General features: G+C 42.5%; 1 protein-coding gene across 5 annotated transcripts in view; it reads right to left on the minus strand.

Annotated features, from left to right (window-relative positions):
- The window catches only part of STARD13 (StAR related lipid transfer domain containing 13), a 297,402-nt gene that overhangs the window by 11,757 nt on the left and 262,700 nt on the right, over window positions 1-22,945 (minus strand). For all 5 annotated transcript variants that reach the window (XM_055702062.1, XM_055702063.1, XM_005446478.3 and 2 more), the window contains 5 exons: window positions 17,080-17,143; window positions 10,425-11,803; window positions 8,849-9,022; window positions 6,651-6,810; window positions 2,384-2,582 (listed from right to left, as the gene is read on the minus strand). In XM_055702062.1, the coding sequence (XP_055558037.1) occupies window positions 2,384-2,582; window positions 6,651-6,810; window positions 8,849-9,022; window positions 10,425-11,803; window positions 17,080-17,143 (1,976 nt within the window). The remainder of the gene's footprint in view (window positions 1-2,383; window positions 2,583-6,650; window positions 6,811-8,848; window positions 9,023-10,424; window positions 11,804-17,079; window positions 17,144-22,945) is intronic.

A 22,945-nucleotide genomic window follows, 5' to 3' on the forward strand; every position in this document is an offset into this window, starting at 1 on the left:
AGGAGCCTTTGCTAAATCCACACAATGTGTCTTTTTTCCTCCCATAGCCTCCTGCTACTCCCTCACCTGTACTGCTGCACTGGTGAGTGTGATGGATAGAGAAGACCAGCCAGCCCTTCAAGTCATAAGTAAACATTAGGCAATTGAGTGTTTTAGGAAAATGGAGCAAGTTTCATAAATGCTATGCCATATACACTACTACAGTAATCATCTCATCCCCAGTGTTACAGAAATCAATCCATTCTGGATATATGAAGAAGGTCCTGGATATATGAAAAAGATCTTCAGTGAGACCCAGAAAATCAGAAATCCCTTGCCAATAGACTGAGAGGAAAAATCCTTTCTAACTTCACATTAATAATTTGTTAAACAGGATGAAGGGGAGAAAAACTCCCAGCTACAGATTTATTTAATTGCAGACATTATGAAAGACGATTGGTATCCCAGAAATTTTCAACATTTTTCTTTCTGTGAAAGGAGTTTTGACAGTACTATCTAAAACAGAAAAATATATTTGTTGTTGGACACACGGAAGAAAACCCACTGCTACTCATTCTTAATTCAAACATTGGTCTCCAGCATCTACAGAGCCCATCTTTTCCTGTTCCCACCTTGGTTCAAACAGACCCATCCTCAAGCCTTTCTGAAATCCTTTAAAGTAGGGGTGTGTTCAAGAAGAGCATTCCTAGCGCCTTATTTCCTCCCTCTAATCAGCAAAACAAAGAGTTCTTCAGACTTCTCATTGCACATAGGGCTACAAAGTCAGCCCGTGCCCCTTTTTACATGTTTGTTAGCTGATAGCAACGTTTCACCTTCCAGCCTTGTGGCTGTGGTGAATCCTAATGCCAGGCTCCCGACTCGGAAATGGGGAGTCCTTCTGGCTACAGCCCTAACATGCCAATGACATCGAGACCTGCCACGTCTCTCTTCCTTTGGGAAGGGGGTAGTTTACTTGCAGTCTCTCCTGTGCCAAGATAGGACATTCCCAATTTTCATTGAGCAACAGTTTAAAGGTGTTTTGTTTCCAAGGAGAAGTAGAACATGTCCTTCCAGTGGATAATCTTCTCCTTGCCCACTTCACTATGGGATTGATCGTGATTGCCATTTTATTAGCACCAAGGGTTTCTGTTGTGTTTCTGAACAAGCTCATTGACGTGTGCACAGGCAGACAAGACCTGCAACTTGTAAAGCAGGAAAGAAGAGGGGGAAATGATGGTCCAGTGCTAGGCGCCAGCTGTTTCAGTTCACTTGTGTCTCAAGACATATGTATGACCAAATCCACCACATTTATTTCTAATGCTGTCTCTTACATGCAGGATCACAGCATTTCTCTGCCAGTTACAGACACTATGATGTTAAATACATTAGTGACTATGCGCCGCAGACAGATTTTTACAGTAAAGGGAGGCTACGGAAGTAACTTAGATTCTTTAGCACTGGGATTATACAGTGTTTAAAAATGGCCTTCTATTGTTTTGGCAGCTGAAACATCTGCAAGTGAAAAGATGAGACACACGTCTCTAGCGCTTCCAATTATTTGGCTTAGGCTGGCTGGGTATGCTTCTTCTGTATCTGCCAGAGCACTGGCTGACTGGCCTTCATAATGGACGTTGTCAGGACAAAACTCTAATTCCTCTGGCTTTTCAGTGTTTTCCTCATTGTTTATTTCTCCCTCAGTCTGGAGAGCAGATACACAGCCATTTCCTGATTTACAGAGATTTTCATCATTCTAATGCATTTGAGTCTCAAATTTTGCTGAAGACTGCTTATGCCGAAATGAAAAGAAAATCCTCTGGTTTTCCTCTTTCTCTGTGAGATCATTATATAAAAGCTGAGGATCTAAATTAAGGCAGCTTGTTTCTTGCATGTGCATTTTATTGACTATAATGAAAAAGCTATAATGTCTATGAAAAGACTGTAACCAAAAGTCACAGCACAGAAAGGGGCTGCACAGGCACATGTTCTCATGGTCAAGTACCACTTCTTCATACCCAGAAGACTCACTTGTATTGAGATGTCTGCATGAAATGGGCCCACAGTTTAAAGAAATCTGACAAAAATGTGTCAGCCTTCACACTTTTTATGTCCATGGCAGCCTGTCCTTCTGGCTTCTTTCCAATGTGAGGCTGATATTTTCAAAGCTTCTTAAGATTTGAACACTGTTTTCCCATTAAAATTGCTAGTATTTTGACACTGAAACCTTTAGGTGGTTCTAAAAATCTCTTAGTGAAAGATTTTGAGGGCAGAGAGGTTCTTTTACACATCTCAAAGGCCAGCAGAAAGAAACCCACCCAGACAACATACCAAAATTATTTAAAATATATTATTATATAATACATGGTATCTTTTAATGGTTTATAATGATAAAAATATTGCAACTTACATTGGTAGATGTGTAGAAAAGTCTCTCCCAGCTTACTTGTGAGCAGAGGTTCCGGCAAATCCCTGAAAAATTGCTTTACCATGTCTGCCACATCATATGCTGACTGGTCTTCATAGCTGACATTTTCTGGGGAGCTCTCATTCATCTGACGTAGGGCCTGGATTCGGGACTTCACTCCAGATTTTCGAAACAGACCCACCTAAAAAAGCACCATGTTGAATTGGGTAAAAAGAAAATGTTACTAAAAAAACCAAAATAATAATAAAAAATATAATCTATTACAGGGGACTTTCATCACGACCAAAGCTTGGAGCTTGGGTTGCTTATTTTATTCTAGGCAGGAACAAGGAAAATGTGCAAATGCAATGGTCATGACTTGCCCGCATATCCTGTAGGCAAGTGCATGCTCTCACAGCAGGATTGTGAGAGTTAATAATGCTGCTACTCCATATCCCATCCTACAGGGAGAATTCAGAATGCATGTGGTTTCCCTGCTGCCTGAAGAGTTTAAGCAAGATGCTCAGCTGATATAAATCAGTGTGGCTTGCTTGGCTTGGGTGACTGTCTGTTGATTTACTCCAGCTGAGAGTCTGGTTCCTCATGTTTATTTGGGTATATATTTTGAAGACTAACAAGAAAATATTATGCTCAGCTAAGTGATAAATGCTGTGGCAAAAGATTAGTACATCCTGGTAGAGCTTTAAAATTGAGAGCAAATCTATTTTTTCCCCTTCCGGCTCTCCGCTTCCAACAGTTCCCCCAAATCCCACTGAAAACCCCAGTTTGAAAGCAGGGGCCACAGAGGGATTACTTGTGCAGTGTCACTAAGACACTGTTTTTATCCTGTTTGCTTTCTATTCTAAAGGAAGCGGTAATTCTTCAAATGATGCCTTCATGGCAGCGCTGCCCTTTCACGTCCTTCTCGTCAGTGGAATTCCCCTGGGGCGAATTCCTGAGCCTCAGCCACGTTATTTATTCCCAAGTGAGTTTACAGCATTTCATTTGGGAAGTGTTAGCACTGTTTTCCTTTAGTTTTGCAGGGGAAAAGGTGAAATATTGAGAAAGACCTATGAAAAAGGCATATTTCAGGTTTCGAATTACAGACTTCTGTTCCTCCATGCCTACTGTCTTGCTGGTGGTCAGCTCAGCTTTCTGTGTGGCATAGTCCACCAACAAAAATGTGTAAAGGCAAGGAAACAGTGCCTTCTGGCCGCCTTCCCCTTACTTCTGTCAGCACAGAGTTCACGCAGGACCCTTCTCTCCCTTGAACACCTCCCATGCTAAACTATACAGTATTTAGGACTTTTGTTAACTTGCACATTAATAACGCTAATTACATAAATCACACACTGTGCAGCTCTGTTGGAGAATGTATTTATTTCTATGAACTGCTACACCAGATTGGCTGTGAGGCAGCTCTTCTGCTGCATCTTCTTATTGATGAATTTAGCATAACTTGTGAACTGGATTTATGGGTAGGAAGCAGAGAACTGGAGTGTGCCCTGTGTACATGCTGGTGAACTGTATTTCTGTTCACAAGTGAAGCTCTGCTCTTTGTTTCTAAGAGAATACAAGAAAGAGCATCCAGCTCTTTTCATCTGGTTTTCCCTTTCCCTTTCTCTTCTTTTCATATCCCTTTTCCTCTTAGAAATGTGTGCTGAAGATGCAGAAGGATACATGCTAATTCTATCAAAAAAATACAGTTGTGGCATGTGGTAGATAAATGTGAGAGCAGAGGCTCAGTTCTCTGCTTTTGATGGAAAGCGTCCTTGCTGGTATAAAGAATCTTTAAAAACTTCCAGCTAAGTCTGATTTGAGACGTCAGACATCAGATCTCACCTGTGCAGTCCCCCGCTGCACATCATTCTGCCACTCTTGATCTCTGTTTCTGTTTAATGGTATTTATCCAGACTCCTATTTCCCTTCTTCTTGGAAAAAATCATAATTAATCAAAAGAGGACAGTTCTTCACTTGATAGAACAAGATGTTTTAGTCTCTGTTCTGTAATATTACAGACTCATTCTGTAAATAAAATGGGACTATAAATCCAGTGATTTATCAGAGGTTAGTCTGGCCCAGTCTCTTTATTATCCTCATGCTGTGGATCCTCTGCCCTGCAAGCAGCCATGTGATGCATGACAGAAATAAAGATACAGTTGAAAAAGGCAAAGCAGTTTCTGTTTCACAACCTGAAACTGAATAATATATCCTACAAATAATGGTGAGGCTCCTCATACCATCTCAGAGATTTCAGTGCCAGGAGTCAGACCTTACAATGATTTAGGGCAACCTCAGCTTTACCAAGCGCATGCAGTAGAAGCTCTGATGCCTGTTCAGGACTCCAGACTGCCTTCTGCTGTGCACAGAAGAGACACATAAGCAAGATGCTGGAGGAGACTGTAAGCTGCTCAGACCTCTGGCGAGGCATTAGCAGACTATGAATTAAATGGGAACAAAGGAAGTGACAGTAAAGCAGAGAGGCTGAATTGCCTGGAGGGTTTTGGCCTGGAAAGGGTTTGGGTGGGAAAATATTTTAAACGGCCCCAATCTGTACTTCTCCTTCATTTTATATTCAATATTTTCCCAATTCCATTCTGAGTGGAAATTCAAGCTGGGTTGAGGTGGGCCTCCACATAGCTCTGATGTTTCCTGGGAAGTAAACCCTCCCTCTTAGAGCAGATACTTGTCTGAGACTGCCCATGGACATGCCTTTTGAACTGCCTCAAACCTCTCAAGAGCTTTTTCTTTATCTTTGGTTTTACCCTCCGTTACTTTCTCCCTCATTTATCCCCCCCTCCACCTTTTCTCTTTCTTCCTATTGCTCTGCTTAGCTGAAAAGCCCAACCCTATCCCCACATCTGCTGTTCCTCATACTTGGTCAAGTGTCTTCTCCTCCAATCCCATCAGAGGTTCCAGGTTTGCTGCATTATTTTTCTTCCTACTCTGGGTTTCCCAGCCAATACACAAACCCAGATTACCAGTGATAACCAGGGCATGTTAGCTGTTGAATGTATTTCTTCTAGTTGTCTCTATGCATCTTCCCTTTCCATCCCCCATTAATACATTTCCAACAGGCTATTAATTCCACCCTTCAGCTCCCACACTACATATGACAGGCACAACTTGTACCCTCACTTTCAACACCCTGGGGTTAGACGTCAAGGTCTGACCACTACAGGATCTCTTCACAGAGAGGAATGATAGGAGGGACCTGTGCATCCCCACCGACTGTAAAGGGATACGGTTGTGATTCACAGCAAGGCATTTAATTTTTGGACTTCCACTTTGGGGAAGATGACTGTCACCCAATAAAACAACCTGAACAGCAACCTGAACAGTGATCAGAAAATGGAAGGATTCAGAACCGATCACTTCCACTCTTTTCATGTGCTTAGGACTAGGAAAGCAGCAAAGCCTGAGGAGTAACATGCTAGTTGCTCCTTTTGAACTTACAACTATCTAAAAGCAGTTACAGAGGAGTTCATATGACATGAGGTCAGTAATTGCAGAGGACTGAATGCAATCAGCTAGGGTGTCTCTCCCAGTCCTATGTTCATAAAGACACATATCCTCATCCTTAGGGGGAGAACAGTAAAAATATGCTTGGTATGTCCCTGCTCTGTAGCTAAAGGGAATAAAAAAAATCTGAAATACTTTGAGCATGAGGGTCTCCCAGCTGGCTTCTTGCAGCTAAGAACACTATAAAAGGAAAGGTACCATAATGGCTTTGGCATTGAACCCCTGCTGACCTAACTCTATCTGGATATATCTGACTTTGTCAACAAAATACTTTGAATATTGTGCTGAGTTTGCTCTCTGTTCTCTGACTTTTCTTTCTTTGCTAAGTAAATAAAACCTTTTGTACCATATCTTGTGAAATGGTGAATGCAGTTAACCCTCAGTGGCAACAGGCAAGCATAAGCAGTGCAGATACAGGTAGAAGCTGGGAGTCCTAATCTCTTCCCAGGCCTGATTCAATAGATATCAAGATCTCGTGTATGTCTTTGACGTAGGCTATGGTATACAAATGAGCAGGACTGTTTTTTGTAGCTACAAGAATTCAACAGATTAGCTGGATACAAATCTCAAAATGGCAAACTATTGGGATTGGCACCAAATATCAAATCACCAGAGGAGATCTGGCCCAACACGAGATACAACAGTCTTCACATAATTCTGGTATTAAGTACAAAAAGGTTCACCATTGCTTACTTAGGGTGGCTTTTCAGAAAAAAGATCAACGGAGTCCCTGAAGTAAAGTCCATACCTGATCTAGACAGTTGCTCCGTAAGTAGCGTAGCGCTTGTTGTATGCTCTGGGGAAGAGGCTGTCCTGTTCTCTGGACATGGACGATCAGGGGCACACCAAAGACGTTCTTGTCCTTATAGTCAGGGACTTTCATCCGCTTCATGAACTTTGGCACAGACCTGAAAATTAACATGAATATGCTGCATGAAAATATCAGAGTATTTACACAGTCTCTCTGAGTAACACTTCTGGCAGAAATGGGTAACTGGGGCCTTTTTTATCAAGATGGTAAAAAAACATTCCACACACAATACACTGACACTTTACAGTCTATATAATTGATGGATATCTTAACAACTTTTACAAGTAGATGGCCTCTGGCTCTAAAATATAGCATAACTATTTGTTCTGACAAAAACCTTTTACTATACAGTTGTCATCCAGCTGAAGCCAACATGGTTTAAAGGATGCATTAGGGACTCAAAGGAATGGCCCAGCAAAGCATAGTGGACAGGGTATCTGAGAGAAAAGGAGGTTCACTCCTCTAACACACTGAACAATTTTTATACTACCAGTTACATGATTTAGTGTCTCTATTAACTAAGAATTTACAGTAATAAATGATGGTGGAAAATCCCTGCATGGCAGATTCATCCCTGGTGTTATATGATTTATTTTAGTTGAGTAACCAAAGAGAAGCTGGTGAGCTTGCTTTCTTCCAAAAATGATGGTGAAAATGAGAACAAACTGGATTCTCTTTGTGAGAGTCATGACTGCAGTGGAATTAAAAAAAAAAAAAAAACAAACAAAGAGGATGAATATGACCTGAATGTGACAAAGACTTTTCTCATCTGTGTGGGAAGGAGACAAAACTTGGATTAAATGACCTACTGAAGGAGTACAGCATATAACTTTAGAGCTATTTAGCGTTCCACTTCTATAAATCCTTAGAGACTGATTATACAAACTGAAATACCTGTTCAGGAGGGAAAACCTCTGTACAAACAGCAGGATCCAGAATTTGTTGTATTCTAGTCTGCTTATTTGGACTTGGTTAAGGTGAGATTCATTTCAGCATGGACGTTATCAGCTAGCCACAGGGAGCTGCACCAAAGGAGAACAGTGACCTGAGGGTTCATCTTTCTTAGTGAATTCTAGCTCTCCAGCAGAGATTTGAAAGGAGTTAGCAGTCCAGACTGCCTCTATACCCACCATGCAGTGAGGCACCTCTGGAGGGTGACCCAAACCCTCAGCCTTGGATAGAATTAGCTGTTCTTCGGAGTTGCCCGTCTTTTTCCACTGACCACAACAGCCGACCAACTTGCTCAGATTAGACTTGGAACTTTTTGGTGTGGCTGATGTCAGTGAGGTAAATCTCAGATGTATCTGTTTTTCCATTTCTAAAAGAAAACTTGTCTTATCTGGCTCACAGCTGAATTTAGTGGGATTCTGGTGAAGCGCTTTGAACATGGAAATCACAATGTAAATGTCACGTCGTATTATTTTTGGACTCAGTGCCTCTGAAGGTTTCTGTTACCCTTTTGATTATTTCTTGGATACTTACAATCTCTTATCTGTGCCCACTTCCATTCTGGTATACCTCACTCTGTGTGGCCCAACAGGGTTCGTACACTATTAAACATGCAGGTTTCTCTAGCAGGTTGCTACTGAAGGAGCCACACTGCCAGCATTCATGTCCACCTGCCCTTCTGCCCTGGGTGACCACGTAGCTGTTACCCTCTCACATGGGTCCAGGCCTAGGCTAAAGCTTGCATCTTTTGATCTGTACAGAAAAGCCCTGTAACTGTTCTAACACCTCTTCTAAAGCACAAACAATATCAAATACATGAAGTATCAGCAGCAGCTGTTTCTTTTCCAATCACAAAATGAGTTCTGGGGAAGACTTACTGTAAACATTTCCTACTTTTAATCACTCTGTCCTACTCCTGTTTATTTTTCTGGAACTGGAGCATTGTGAGAGAGGCTGAGGTTGTCTGTTAGAGCACAGGAATGAAGTCAAATGTCCAGGATCTATTTCTGACTTTGCCACTGAGTCACTGAGGCAGCAGTGGATTAAAAGGGACAGTTTCAGATTCTACAGCTGAAGTCAGTTGTTCCTCCTGATTGCATTTACTGAATTTACTATCAAAATAACAGCATTAGGAGAAACTGTCCTCTTCTTAAAATATCTCTTTTCCAGTTATTGATGGCACTCACCAGGTCCAGCCATGTTTGTTTGACATGGAGTACTTTTCCATGATGGCAGTAAGACGAAGCAGCGAGAATTTTTGCAGTAGATTCAGTTGGGCTGCTGACTGATTGCTGATGTGAAGTGATGCAATGGAGTGGCTCAGGTGATGAGAGATTTGGAAACTATGCCATCGTAATCGCCTTTAGCAAAAGAAACAATAGAAAAATCAGACAACCGCTTTAACTGGGCAGAAAAAGATACTGTGAGATAGGGCTGGGCAATATACAAAACATACGTAAACATACACACACACATTACTGCTCATAGTGTGTCAAATAAAAGAAAATGTAGCTTGGAGGCAAATAAAACAATTTGCTCAATCTCTTTAGTTTGGGAGATGTTTTGATTTTTTAACATTAGATTCACAAGCGAGTGTGGGTCCTGTCCATGTACTTGGGGAAGCAGCGCTGCCTGCTGCGCCCTTTAGCCCACACACTTCCAACAGGATGTGAGAGATCCAGACTCAAATGTTCTCTCCCTGACTCAGAACTGGGATTTGACGCCTGGTCCCTCATCTCCCAGGGGACTGGCCTGACCACCAAGGTATTTGGAGATGAGGTTCTCCAAATATCTCTATTATTAAACACTGAAGGACTTTTTCAAGAAGGGACTGAACCCTGCGTCTCCTTGGCAAGAGCCGTAACCACCAAGCTATTGACCCACTTGCATCTTCTCTTTACTCCAATGCACTTTCTCTATATACTGGATGCATTGGAAAAAAAACATCATTTCAGTTTCTTGTTTTGCTAAACAAGAGGCTCGAATCCTAAAAGCTTTGGCAATGCTCTTTCGCTCAGTAGTTTCCTTGAGTTCACTTGCTTGTGATGGTGGTGAGCAAGCGTGGGCAGCAGTAAACCATGGCACGGCAGAATCCTCTGTGAGGACGTGACAAGACTGGTGGCAGATCAGAAAACAGCAGGTATTTTCTCACTGCTTTTGCACAATCAAAGCCACCATACACACAGCAGTATGGATCCACAAAGGCCTTTACCCAGGATCATGCTCCCTTGGCTCAACATGAACTCATCCCTCTGAATTAAAATAGGTCTGCAAACTATTAACAAAACCCACTTTTCACTTTTATTAAGAAGCTAATTGTATACCATGATTTCATCCCATCATGTAAGGGACTGAGGCAGGGTAAGGCACAAGGGGATACATTTTTAAAGCAGACCAGTGCATAAAAACAGTGCACAAGGCCATTGATACATAAATACTGGGGTGCGTAACTTCAAAGACAAATTGAAAATACATCTCACAACATATACAGGGTCCTACTATGTAATCAGTCAATCAAGAAAGAAAAAAATGCCTGAGTTTGCTCTTTTAAACCAATTCTCAATTGATTCCACATAAGAATTTCCATAGCAGGGCATCCTTTCTCCCGAAGTCCCACCCTTCTCTGGGAAATCCCCATGCCCGTACAGGATAAGTACAACTGTAATGATACCCTGCACCTTCTGACTCCCAGGCCGAGAGCTTCTGCTTCATTATGGATGTGTGTGCAATCTGTGGACTGGTGTACAAAATTTTGCTACCTACCTGCTTGGCCTTGTGAGCGATGCTCCCACTCCAGAGTCTCTCCTGTCCCTAACACCAGTGGCTTCAGATTCATTCAGGGATGTTCCATCTCTGTCCATGTCACTTGGTGTGGTCCGGCCATCAGAGACAGAGTTTCCTTCAAAATCAAGAGTGATCTGTGTAGGTGACTGGAAAGGCAATGATGGAGATTCCCTGGCTGACACATCGTCAACTGGCAGACCGGGCAACACATTCTTTGACCAGCCATCTACCACCTCCTGGAGGCCATTGACATGTTGCAAAATGTCATCTAAATGAGGAAAAAGGACATCTTTCTCTAAGTCCAGGAGGTCCCCAGTACTAGCATACAAGTGTGAACCTGGCACATTGTCATAAATACTAATTCTGCTCTCTTTAGGACAGCAAGCCATCAATCCAGACTCTTTTGGAGTAGAGCAGTTCTGCTTTCCCAACGAGATGCTGCCTGTCCTCCAGTTTACACTGTTACTGTTGTCTGTAGGTGAGAGGCTTTCAATAGAAAGTGCCTTCGGGAAGGTCCCCGGTTTGTGATCCTTGGGAATATGCACAACCAAGTTCTCTTGGGAATGAAATTCATTTTTGCGGTTTTGGTCCACGACTTGCCGTAAGGCTGTTCCTGCCAAAACATCTAGGTCCTCCAGGTACATCCCACCTCTCTTGTTTGCTTCATGACATTTGCGTTCCTTCAAACACGGTGTGCTCACCCCACTGCTGCTGTTTTCAGACTGACTGCTGTCACTGCTGGATTTGGCAGAAAAGGAAAGTCCTCTTTTGACTGAATCTTGTCCTAAGTTTTGGAGATTGCCATTGACTATCTCTACACAGTGCATATCTTTCAAGGATTTCGGCTCATACTGGAGAACAGGTCCACTTATCTCTAAAGGACCTGTTCTTCCCGAGCCTTTTAGTTTTCCATGCACACCTTTTGCTTTTAGTGTCTCCATGCGTTTCAGAAAGGTTTTTGCTTTGGTTCGTGTTGGTTTCTCATTCTTCAGGTTGTCCTTGAGGGGCAGGGCGGTGTTTATCGCAGTGGAGTCTTGCAGCAGTGTGCTTTCTACATCATGTTGGCCAGAGCAGTCGCAGGTCTCCCGGGCAGCGCTGCTGGTGCCGGATTGACTCCTGTTGTCACTTCCCCCACTGCTCTCACTGTGAATAGATGAGACCTCAGGTTCACTCAGATCTGTAAGGACACTCTCGCTGCTTGTTGTATTTTTCATTTTAATGTCCCCAGCAGATCCATGTCTGTCCGATCGGTGAAGCAAAGCATCAATGTCGTCCACCCGAGACCATCGTCTGCTTGTTCTTTGGAAAGTCCATTTATTACTAATAGCACAGAGGTCTTCTTCATCTGAATCTTCACTCTGCAAAACAGCAAGTGGCACATGTTAAAAGCGGGTGCTTTTACTCATTATTTGAATTAATGTGGTTGTGCTGCTCTTCCATGTGAACAACAGGTGGTAAAATCTCCCTGAACCTAGTTTATGAAAGATTGGTCATCAGTCCTTTCATAACAGCCTCTACAACTTAATTGTAAAGACCGCAGCGAACATCTTAACAAGTCAGAAATAAAAGCCTGATCTCTGTTAGTGAGCTCATGAGTCCCATCAGTGCCTCAGCTACTGTGGGGCAGATTGCCTGTGCACTCAGCTGTGTAGGACTGATGCCCATGGTGACTATTTAGAAAAAAAAAGGGGGGGGCGGGATTTGAAAGGTTCAAGTAGAGGGATCCTAACTTGCAAAGATGGTGTTGAAATACACATGATAAACACTGGGAAGTAGGTGGATACTACAGCAATGTGAACCATTTAAGAAACCAAGACATCAAATACCCAGCACTGCACTTAGTTTTGCAGTGAGAACTAAGCAAACATGTGTAAACTTCACAGACCACATATATCTAACAAGATTTATGTTTCAGGAACATAACTACAGGTGAATAGCCACAGTGCTTAAAATAGCAATAAAAAAATAGTATCTGGAGGTCTCTTAGGTTGGGTCTGAGTGTAGGCAACAGCAGGCAGTGGAGGCAGCTGTGGAGGTGTGGGGAGGAAAAGCAGCCAGGCTCAGTCCTGGATGGGGCCGCATCTGCAGTTGAGGTGAGCTTTCCTACAGTGGCAACCACTCTCTTCATTGCCTTTGCCATCAAGGGCACCCCAAAGTTGGTGACCTGCAGCTTGTCCCACCATCTCTGGCTTGCCCCAACCTCTCCCGAGGCAGCAGCAGCCCCACAGCCTTTCCTACCCTTATCCCTCAGCCTGGGGGGGCACACAGAGTTGTGCTTACGTTTAGGCAGCTCCAGGAGCTACTCTGCAATGCAGACAACATGTGCCTTGAAAAAAAAAATGGACAAAAAAAGCTCCCCCTATGACATTTTTCTCATCTGTTTGCTCAAACAAAAAAGATATATCTTCAGCATGAAGCGCGCAGTCAGTGTCGGACTCACTGTTCTCTGGGGATGCGACGCCCACAGCTGCTAATGAGTATCCTTCCCGTGACTTTGAGCTGGGTTTATACTGCATTATTCTTGTACATTTGTTTTAAAGCAGAACAAACTAACTTCACCTACATGACATCCAAACAGCTCTTCACATTCTCGGAAGCAGTATGAAGGCAGTAAAATATGACAAGCTGTCAGACTAAAATGAGGTGCTAAACCAGAAAGACTATTTTGGGACTGGAAAAATTCTCATTTAAAAAGTCTATTATTAGAAGTATTTTTTGATGAAGTTTTGATGGTAAAGTTATCTCCCATCTCTGACTAGATCTCCGCCAGCCTCTCTAATTGAAAAATGTAAAATAAATTTTCCAAGAACACCCAAAACCTTAAATAATATGAAACCTCAAAAGATGGAGATTGGGATCAGTGGCATGCCAGGTCTCACTAATGCCATAAGCTTTTGCCAGTTTATTCATGTCAGCCAGATATTTTAGATCACGTCCAAATCATAAAGTAAAATACACCTATGAAATTTTGGGTTTAATCATTCCTCTTTTATCTGTTAACAATGAGGTGTGCAGTGGTCCTGCAGCTGATGTTAGTTCACAGGAATGAATGGAGATCTTAGTTCTGTGGCTAGCTAGAGAGAAAAATTAAGCAGCTAGTGAAGTGTCAGAAAAGGGGCTAGAAAAGGCTAAAACTGCTTTAGCCACTTTGTCTGCAAGGAAGAAAGGGTGTATCAGATGTCTCTACCCTCGTTTTAGCTTCACAGTTTGCTGTATGCATATACGAAGTGAAGGACTGCACAGACTCAGGCACTTAAAAATCCATCTATTGTGGTCTTAGTAGTGCCACAAAGTGCGTATTTTAACAACCGCAAGGGCATGTACTTTTAAATATTTAGCAGCGGTAATTATACCTACAAAGCAAACCACCACTGAAGTTCTGATGGCACCAGCCAACAGGCTAAAAATATTTTTTTGTAATTTATTGTACATCCCAATACGCCAAAGGAACCTTAAAGAAGACTCTCGGCTGACACAAATCCCTGTAGTTGCAGTGACATTACAGGATGAACTGCCAGGATTTAGCCTGTATTTTCTACAAGCTGGAATCGATTAAACTAGCCAACGTGGTAGAGACATTGTGAAAAACACCAAGAGGAGAGCACAGAGTAGGAGACAGAAATAAACATAAATTCAGTGGTAAATACATTTTAAATCATTTTTAGAGGAAAGTAAGTTTTGAGATTTTTTTTGAGAAAGTTGAGAGAGATGAACAGAAATGGTAGTAAACAAGTTTTGCCTTTAACCACAACAAAGGTTGGATTACATTCTGCCGAAAAACCATTCAGAAAATGCAGGGGGGGTTCAGTGTCAAAATTTGCAGCTCAATAAAAAATGGTTTAGTTTTGTGGCTTTTTTAAATTGGTAACGAAACATGCTTGTGTTTCATCAGAAGCAATATCAGACAAATGAAATAGCTAGATATTGAAATGCTGCCATAGTGACTCACTCCAAATTCAGCTGCACTGTGAGTCCTGTGACATAATGTGCTTTTCTTTTGATGGAATCAGTAGAAATTCTGCAAACCACGAACATCCTGAATGACCCACTGTTCTTGTTAGATATCAGTATGCCCTGACAAATAAGACTGTCCTGAAAAAAATGCAGAGAGCACTTTGCCAACTGACATGTCACCAGCTATAGGGACAGTGGATCAAGACTAGGTCTGAAAGCAATGATTCATCTTACATAGGCAGAGCAGACATCTTGGAGCAGTGACGGTATACTTCTACTGACCTAGGGTGAAATCAAGTGCAAGGCTTTGGAGTGTATTCAAAAGTCCATTTAATACCATTTTGTTTGGGAAGACGAGAAGGGGCAAGTTTCTTGAGGAGTGACTGATAACATATGCCAAAGAGAAAGAGGTTTTGATTCACAGATTCGTCACAGTGGATTTAAAATAGCACAGCTTTTTGACTGAGGGTGTACTTGCCTGAGATACAGAGGGATGCTAACAAAAGGCAAAAATCTGTTTTATTTGCGGTGGAATTCTGCCACATTTTTCCAGCTGGGGGCAGGAATTCTCATAAATCGACAGCTGCAGAAGGCAGTTAATCCAAAGTCTAATCTCTGTCTGTCCAAATCGCTTACGGACGTTATTTGCAACACATACACGAGGATTTCTGTATGCATCTCGACGAAGCCAAGGGGAAGAGAGCAGCCCACAGTGTAGACAGTTTGGGTGGGAGAGCGGGCGGTGGGGAACGCTTACGCTGTGCTGGCTTTCACAGTAACCTTGCCCGGCAGCTTGCTTGGCCATATTTTGATGAATCACCCAAGCAGCTGTGCTAGCCTTGTGCAAACCTGCTATGCTGAACCTCCATAGCAAGCTGATTTTGCATTTTATTGTTCAGATCACCCATACAGACTATTAGGAAAGGCAGTATCTACCGCAAAAAAAGTTTGCTTCCTTCAGTGTTCAATTCCAGACCCAATTTCCAGCTTTTACACTTGCATTTATATTTCCTCCTGTCAGCAGTCTTTCCTCCCTCTTCTCTCTCCCACATTTTCTTCTACTTTCAGGTGCTCTGTATCTGTCATCTCAAACCTCCTTCATGCCCTTTTTCTCTACATTTTTCTGTGCTCTGCTTCTTCTTGGCCTTGTGTGGGTATGGACCCAAGTAGCTTCTGTCCCTCTGAAAGAGTACCAAGCAGGGCGGTCCCACTTCCATAGCAAATTAATGGTCATTGGTAAGGAGAGCAGCTGAGGGCTTCAATCCGTTCAGAACAGGGAGTAGTGGTAGCAAAAATCAATAAAACCCAAAGATGACAAGAAAATTCTCCTTTCTTTAACCCAACATAATCAGACACTTAAAGAAGTAAGCAAGCAAGCATACAAACCTCACACTGAACTCAAAATATTTGTTGAAGAGAAGGAGAGGAGCTAAACAAAATTTCCAGAGGACAATCAGTGTTCACTGTATGTTGCTTTTCATAACTCTGCCTCTTGTGCAGCTCCAGTATCTCTGCTTGAACAGAAGCACACAAGCTCGTGGATGCAAACCAGACACCACTCCAAGCCATTCAACAACATAATCAATTCAGTTAGTTTTTGCTGAAGGACCTCAGCCTCCTCCTATAGTGCCTACCTGCCCAAGTCATAAAGTTATTGTGTAGTCAGGGGATTTTGCAATTCCCTCTCTCAAGTATGATGTGGGTGTTTGATGTGAAAGTGTTGGCACTTATCAAAGAAAAGAAAAACCCATCAGGTCTGAAGCAGTGAAGAGGAGAGGTCCCCGTGGCTCCAGAGTGGAAAAAATGCAAGCTAAAAAGGCTACCTACACAGAGGAACAAATGGGCATGTGCCAAAGGCAGAGTATCTGGACATTAAAACCATTCTTTGTTCAAGTTCCCTCAAACAGTGAATAGAGTATGAATAGACAGAATCTGCAAAGAAGCCAAAAATGCAACTCTCAGAGGTAGTTTTTAAAAAACATTAGACAAACATTCTAAGGAAGGAAAAACAGACAGCAAGATTTCTCAGAGTCAACAACTACCGTTGTACACTACTGAAGAGCTTGGAGGAATTTGTGACCCGAAAACTAAACGTTCAACAGTTAATGTCAGACATGTTACAAAACTCTCAAAATCGACAGGCAGTTTCTGCAGTCCTTGCTGAAACCCTTCAAGCTCAAATAATTCCCATGTTACGCAGGAACTTGTAAGGATGACAGAGTTTATTTTCATGTTCTTAACTGGGAATAAGTCAGTACAAGAAATAAAGCAAGCTATTGTTTTCATCTGAGCAGCTTCCATTTTTTCCAAGCAGGATTTTCCATTGTGTACTCACATGGCATTGGCAAACAAGCCAGTCTAATGAAACCGCACTGTCTTTTCACCCGCTAACTTAAATTGCACATACATACATTTTTCAGTACTGTGTGTGCCCTTTTAACACACGTAGTATTGTTCCTGCTGTATTAGTCACCGTCTTTTTTCTAGTTTATTTATAATTTCAAGATTCAGCAATTCACGTTATCATGCATCCAGATAATGCTGACACACGTGTTCAAAGTCAAATACACTTAACTTACTTTTAAGAGTATTACTGACTTAAAGGCTAAATTGGGGGGTGGAGGGGGGGCTTATCATAAAAGCCAGGGCAAAGCCAGCACTTTTCATGAAGTTTCCTTACCTTTTTTCTTTGGAAGTTCACATCGAGTTTCATTGAGGCGCACTTGTTCAGTGTGTTCAGTCGTCTACAAGGCAAAGCAAATTCAAAAGATTAGCAGCCTCTGATTAAAGGGCATGACTTTTCGTAAGTTCAAAAGTTTTTCTCTTATCTGCCTCTAGGGTGCCAACTGCATACAACAGGCTTCAGAAACGATACTGGTCATGTTATTCCAGACTATCAGACCACTCTTTAAAAAGGAATCCTAGCTTCACATTACTTGACAGCCTGGTTTTATACATTGTTTTTTAATTCATAGACATTTAAGTACTTAGCAAAGTAAACGGGTATAAGCAAACAAACAAACAGTTATAAACCTCTGATGGCTGGGGAAATGACAAGAGAAGGAGGAGGTAAGTTGCCTTCTGCAGGACCATAAGATAATTGGTCTAAACAGGGATTTCAAAACACTGGTGAAAAACAAAAGAAAAAGATGCAGCTGCTCACTTTATACAGTTAACACCTCCTTTAGAATGTTGACATAAAGAACTGCTAGCAGTTAGTTAAATGCTTCTCCACAGCCAATAGTCCCTTTCCCATACCTGTGGATCTTATAGACAGGTTAACACACCCAACATGTAACAAATCTAACATATTCAAAAGTATTTTTAGTTATTTTTCACTATGTTCATAATGATGTTACCAGGGACTCTATAAGGCTTCTGCTCCCTAGATACAAGGCTATTCCATGATGACAGTGGGTTTAAATGGCAACCTGATAAAGATGGAAAGTGAATGTGTGTGCGCGCCCATGTGCAGAGGCAGAGCACAAGAGAACACCCTCTTTCAATAGAGAACCTGCCATGCTGATCATACCTGATTAGGTGGGTTTTATACTTAAAGATCCCGGGTCATGAAACCAACCATATTCAAAAATCAGAGGCTCAGAGTTAGGTATGTTTGATTTTGAATGTTTTCCAGATTTAGGGCTGAGTTTCACAATAGAGGCAGAGTGAGAGAGCCATGTGCCCACAACGCTCTCCTGTAGGCTGCCTGGGTCTCCTGTGTCTTTGCAGCAAGAGCTGCCCCTGTTGCTTCTGGGTCTCAAGGAGAGGCTGCAAATCTCCAGAACTGATAGAATTTAAAATGTATGTGATAAGTTACAAGGACACAGAACAAAGTATCAAACTGATAATATAACCTCTTACATAATATAAGAATATTATGGCATTAACATATTCCTCCCTGGAAGTTCTAATATTAGAAATTCTTTCAAATTGCCACCATTAATAAAGAACCATCCCACCAAATGTGGATTTTTCTTTAAAAAAATACCCTCACAAAATATCACCTACTCATTTAGATAAAATACTCCTCCCTAACTCAAGCCAATAAACCGGTTATGCCATATCAGAAATGTCCTGTGCTCACCACATTAATGTGAGTATAATGCATGCACAAGCACACCCTGCATGCATGATTGTAAAGTTCTTGAAATAAATTTCAGGATTAGTGTCTCTGTAGCTATATCTTCAGCCTCCTGCCCACAAATCCTCCTCTGGGATTACATCTATTATTGCAAAGCTCATCTTTTGCCCAAACATGGAATTTCACAACCCGAAGTTGCATTTTCTTGGGGCCCTGGGGCTGAATAATGTTCAGCGCTTCTTTGGAGTGCAAAATGTTTAAATTTGCATAGTTATATGAATTCCAGATATACAGAGGCACAGACACATTTTCAAAGGACTCCAGCCCAACTTTATATCCTTGGAGACAGCTTCCTCCAAGAGGTGAACTGGAGGCTCAGGTCAGAGTTCCTACACCTCTGCATTAGCTGGCCTCTGCTGAAGGGCCAAGTCTGTAGCCACATTTCCACACCGATGTGCAGCTGTGTGCCACCTGAGCGCTCGTAGCTGCATACCTGAGTCAAGCTCCCACTGCGTCTTCACACCTTGACATGGTGAGTGGCCAGACCAAGGATGAGGAGGTGTTCGCTGCTTCCTTGACCTAAATGTGTCCTGCAGGGCTGACCAAGAGCCATGCGTCACCTAAATTCACGCGCAGAGGCTCAGAAATCCTGAGAAGCCATGCCTCCTTGTAAGATGCTCATCAACTCTGAAATCCAAGCCATTGACGCCACCTCCCTCGCTTCCACAAGAGCAGGCACTGAAGCAGCTCTCCTGAGAAAGAGGGCTGTCTCCACAACACTCCCTGGCAGCTAATCTCTACAACTGCCTCCTCAATAGTTTACAAAAAACTGCTACACTTATTGCCTATTTGCAGTTGTTAAGGAGAAGGTGTAGAGAAAAACATTTTAAATACAGGGACCAGTGCTCCTTCCATTCCCTATGGTGTTGCTTGCCTTCTAAAAACCAAGGAGCAAGCCACGCACTTCAGGAGTGGGATGACAGGGAAGCAACAGCCCTTGACATACCCTTCGCCCTGTTTGCACCCAGGTACCCCTGTACATGTCCAGTCAATGGCAGAAAGTGTCACGGCACTTCTATTGAGAAGGGCTGCTTCTTCAGCACAGAAAGGCACAGAAAGCATGTGATCAAACCAACAAGAGTATCCAAAGCCATCGCTTTCCCACTGACAGCATCCAAAAGGGAGATCGTTTCAGCAGGGACTTGGAGGTCATCTCTATAAAAGTGAGTACCGTTACTTAAACTGGAGGCTTGGGAAGCCCCAGCTGCTTTCTAACCTGGCTTTGCTTTGAAGAACTTGCTCTGTCAAAAACAAAATTACTTTTTACTGGGTGCCAAGGGCTCAACCTCAGGTCTTAAACTCACCCATCTACAAAACATTGGCATGCTTTCTGGGTCTCTGCCAATGCTGTGGAAAGATTTGCCAGTGAAACAGAGAACTAATGATTGCATTTGTGAGCTTCCCTGGTACTAACAACTACAATCAAAGCCAGTCTGTTTCAACTTCTTTTGCCTTGTTGATGTGCCAGCCATGGCAGAAAGCTTTTCTCGTCTGCTTAAAGTTGTTAGATGACTGACAGCCAAATCCTCAGCAAATCTTACACAAAACCAGAAAATAAAAGTCTCTGGCTATAAAAGGCTGTCACCAATGTCCCAGTCGAAGTGAGAAAAGCACTACACTTTGACGACACTGCTTAAAACATGGGAAAAACTGCCTGTTTGTAATGTTATCAGAACACAAAATCTGGACTTGAGAAAAGGCAGGAAAAAAACTCCATTAAATAAAAACAAGAGAGGTGACTATATAAAACCCACATCATCTAGGATGCATTTGAATGCTTCTCTGGAAAGCTCTGCAGTGTTCATAGGAAGCCTGCAAAATATTTACTATAGCTAGTGCTTCACTGATGTTAATTTTATTTCTTCTCCAGGCCATCACAGGTAAATTTTTATGGTTTGACGCTTCTCTCTATGGAGAAACATCATCTCTATGTTGAAAAGTGTCCCTTGAAACAATACTTAACATCACTAGAGCGATTCAGGTGCCCAAACAGAGGCATCTGGTGCTATTTTAGATTCCCAAGAGTATCAAGCCTGGCCTTAGCTGCTGCAGGTCCTCTTGGTCCAGCCAGCCCATGGAGAAGTCTGGGATACCTTAGGAGATCTAAGGTGGCAATAGACACAGGTATTTAGGGCTCTGAATCCCAACCCCAGTGCTGTAATTATTAACCATTAAGTTCTTCAGAAGCAAGAAATCTCTGACTTTCGCTCCTGTACAGCCCTAAGCATGTTTACAAATAAATACTACCTTGTAGCAATGCAGGATCCGACTAGCTGGAAAACCTTGTATGGGAACTGTTGTCCTGCTTGAAGAGCCATCCAGACAATAGGAAGACCACTTTGAAGGGACTTGGAACTCCATGCATTCCCCTGGACCTGTTCTGCAGCTGCTTCCAAGCAGCTGGTGGGGAATGCAGCCAGAAGCACCAACCAGTCATGCAGGATGAGGCACGGTGGGGAGGGCTAGCATGGACAGCACTGTGTCTCCTACATCAGCAGATCTGCACATGTCCTCTCTTATGAAGCATGACCAGGCAAACACACTATATAGTTCTGTAAACTCCCCTCTGAGGGAAACATGACACTACCCCTTTGTTTTATCATTATTCCTATTCAAGTTTAGGTGCTGCATATACATGCCCTTAGCTGGCTGCTTCTGGTGCTGTGGGAAGAGGACATCCAGCTCCTCATGATGAGGTCTGAACACTGAAAAAGGGTCCTCCCAGTACTGTCAGGGCTGGTGTGTGAACCCTTCACCAGCATGTCCCTGCTCCACCAGTTCTGTGCATGAAAAGAATACACTGTTTTCCAGTCCTACCACTTTTTATCATGGCTGCCGCTGAGCTACCTCATAGGTGACATGCTCACAGGAGGTGAGTCAACCCTCCTTGAGGTCAATGGGAGCCATTCTACTGACTTCAGAGGAGGGGTTTCCATACTGCATGGGGAGAGCTGGGCTTATCTCCTAACAGCACCTAGCGCAATGTAACTCAGCAGATGATACTGACTATACAACCATCATTTAAAAACGCTAATGGAAAGATGTCCCATATACGGCGACGTTTTGGTCATTTACAAGCTATCCAAGAGACAACAGCTATGCAAAAAAAGGCTGCTGGCTTCTTGGCACAGGTCAAATGTTAAGAGTTTGGGTTAGAGGCCTATGTATCAGACCGTTACATACTTGTTCTTTATATTCTTAGTCACTGTATTTACGTGAATACAAAAAGTACAACATGGCTTGGCTTTTCCTTTTCACCCTCTTATCACAGCAGCCACAAAAGTTCCCAGAGCAGAGTTGGTTGCTGCTATTTTGGAAATGACACAGAGATCCAGCTATAAAATTTTCATGCCCAATTATTATTTTGGCAGACTGACAGTGCTCGCCTGCAGATTGCATGGCAATTTTCTATTGTTCATTACTCAATAAAATCTGAGTGGAGTCTCTTGATAGATACGTCTCTAACCCAAAGGCCTCAAATTTGGTCTTTACTCTGCCAAATTTTAAATGATATTGTAAACAGCAGGAGTGTTAGAATATCTGAAACAGGTCACTGAAATCTTTTGCATCAGGGAGTCTCAGGCTTTCTGACTAAAATACTACCTGCTACCTTAAAATAAGAAAAGTTCCTCTGCATTTGTGCCTCATGTTGTCTTTTATACTGCGATGCCATAAGAAAACTGATTGTAAAATGAGATTGAGAGTCTGATTTCAACCCACAAGAGCAGAGAAAATCAGTGTTTATGCTAGAACCATTACCGTTCAAAGCTAAAACTGTTCAAGACGATTATCCACTCCAGCATTCCAGCTTTAAAATTATACTCCAAATAAAAATGAGAAACCCATATTTTGTTCAGTACTACAGGCAGAATGCACTGTTAGTCAGTGTGAAGGGCTGGTCATGCATAGCTTTGAGGACAGTTTTGGGTGTTTAAAGAATGGAAGTTTGGCTCCCAGCCTGGGAACCGGTGCATACAGAAAAAATAACCAACCTTATTTTTAGCTTTCTGTTTGATGGAAGTGCACCATAGCCCGTGACACTTGTATGATACACTGGCATGCACCCTGTAGTAATGCTGCAACAGACCAAAGCAAGGGTAGAAAACCAGCCACAGCGGACAGCCAAGCTACGAGGATTTCCAGTACACTGGAAAACTTGGAAGACGCTGGTTTGATAACTTAACACAGTAACAAAGCTGCTACTGGGGGCAGTGGCTGACACTCTGCTGCTTCTGATGAACCTGAACCTTGACATTTTGCACAACTGCTTTTTACTGGTCGATCTCAGCTAAAGGTTTGGAGCTGCTGAGCTACAGCAAATTAAATGTCTGCAATCTGAAAAGATTACCTGTACGTAACACTTGTATTTCTACTGAACTAGTATATGAGGTGTTATTCCTTT

Source organism: Falco cherrug, chromosome 2 (assembly GCF_023634085.1).
Source record: "Falco cherrug isolate bFalChe1 chromosome 2, bFalChe1.pri, whole genome shotgun sequence".
Taxonomy (NCBI): domain Eukaryota; kingdom Metazoa; phylum Chordata; class Aves; order Falconiformes; family Falconidae; genus Falco; species Falco cherrug.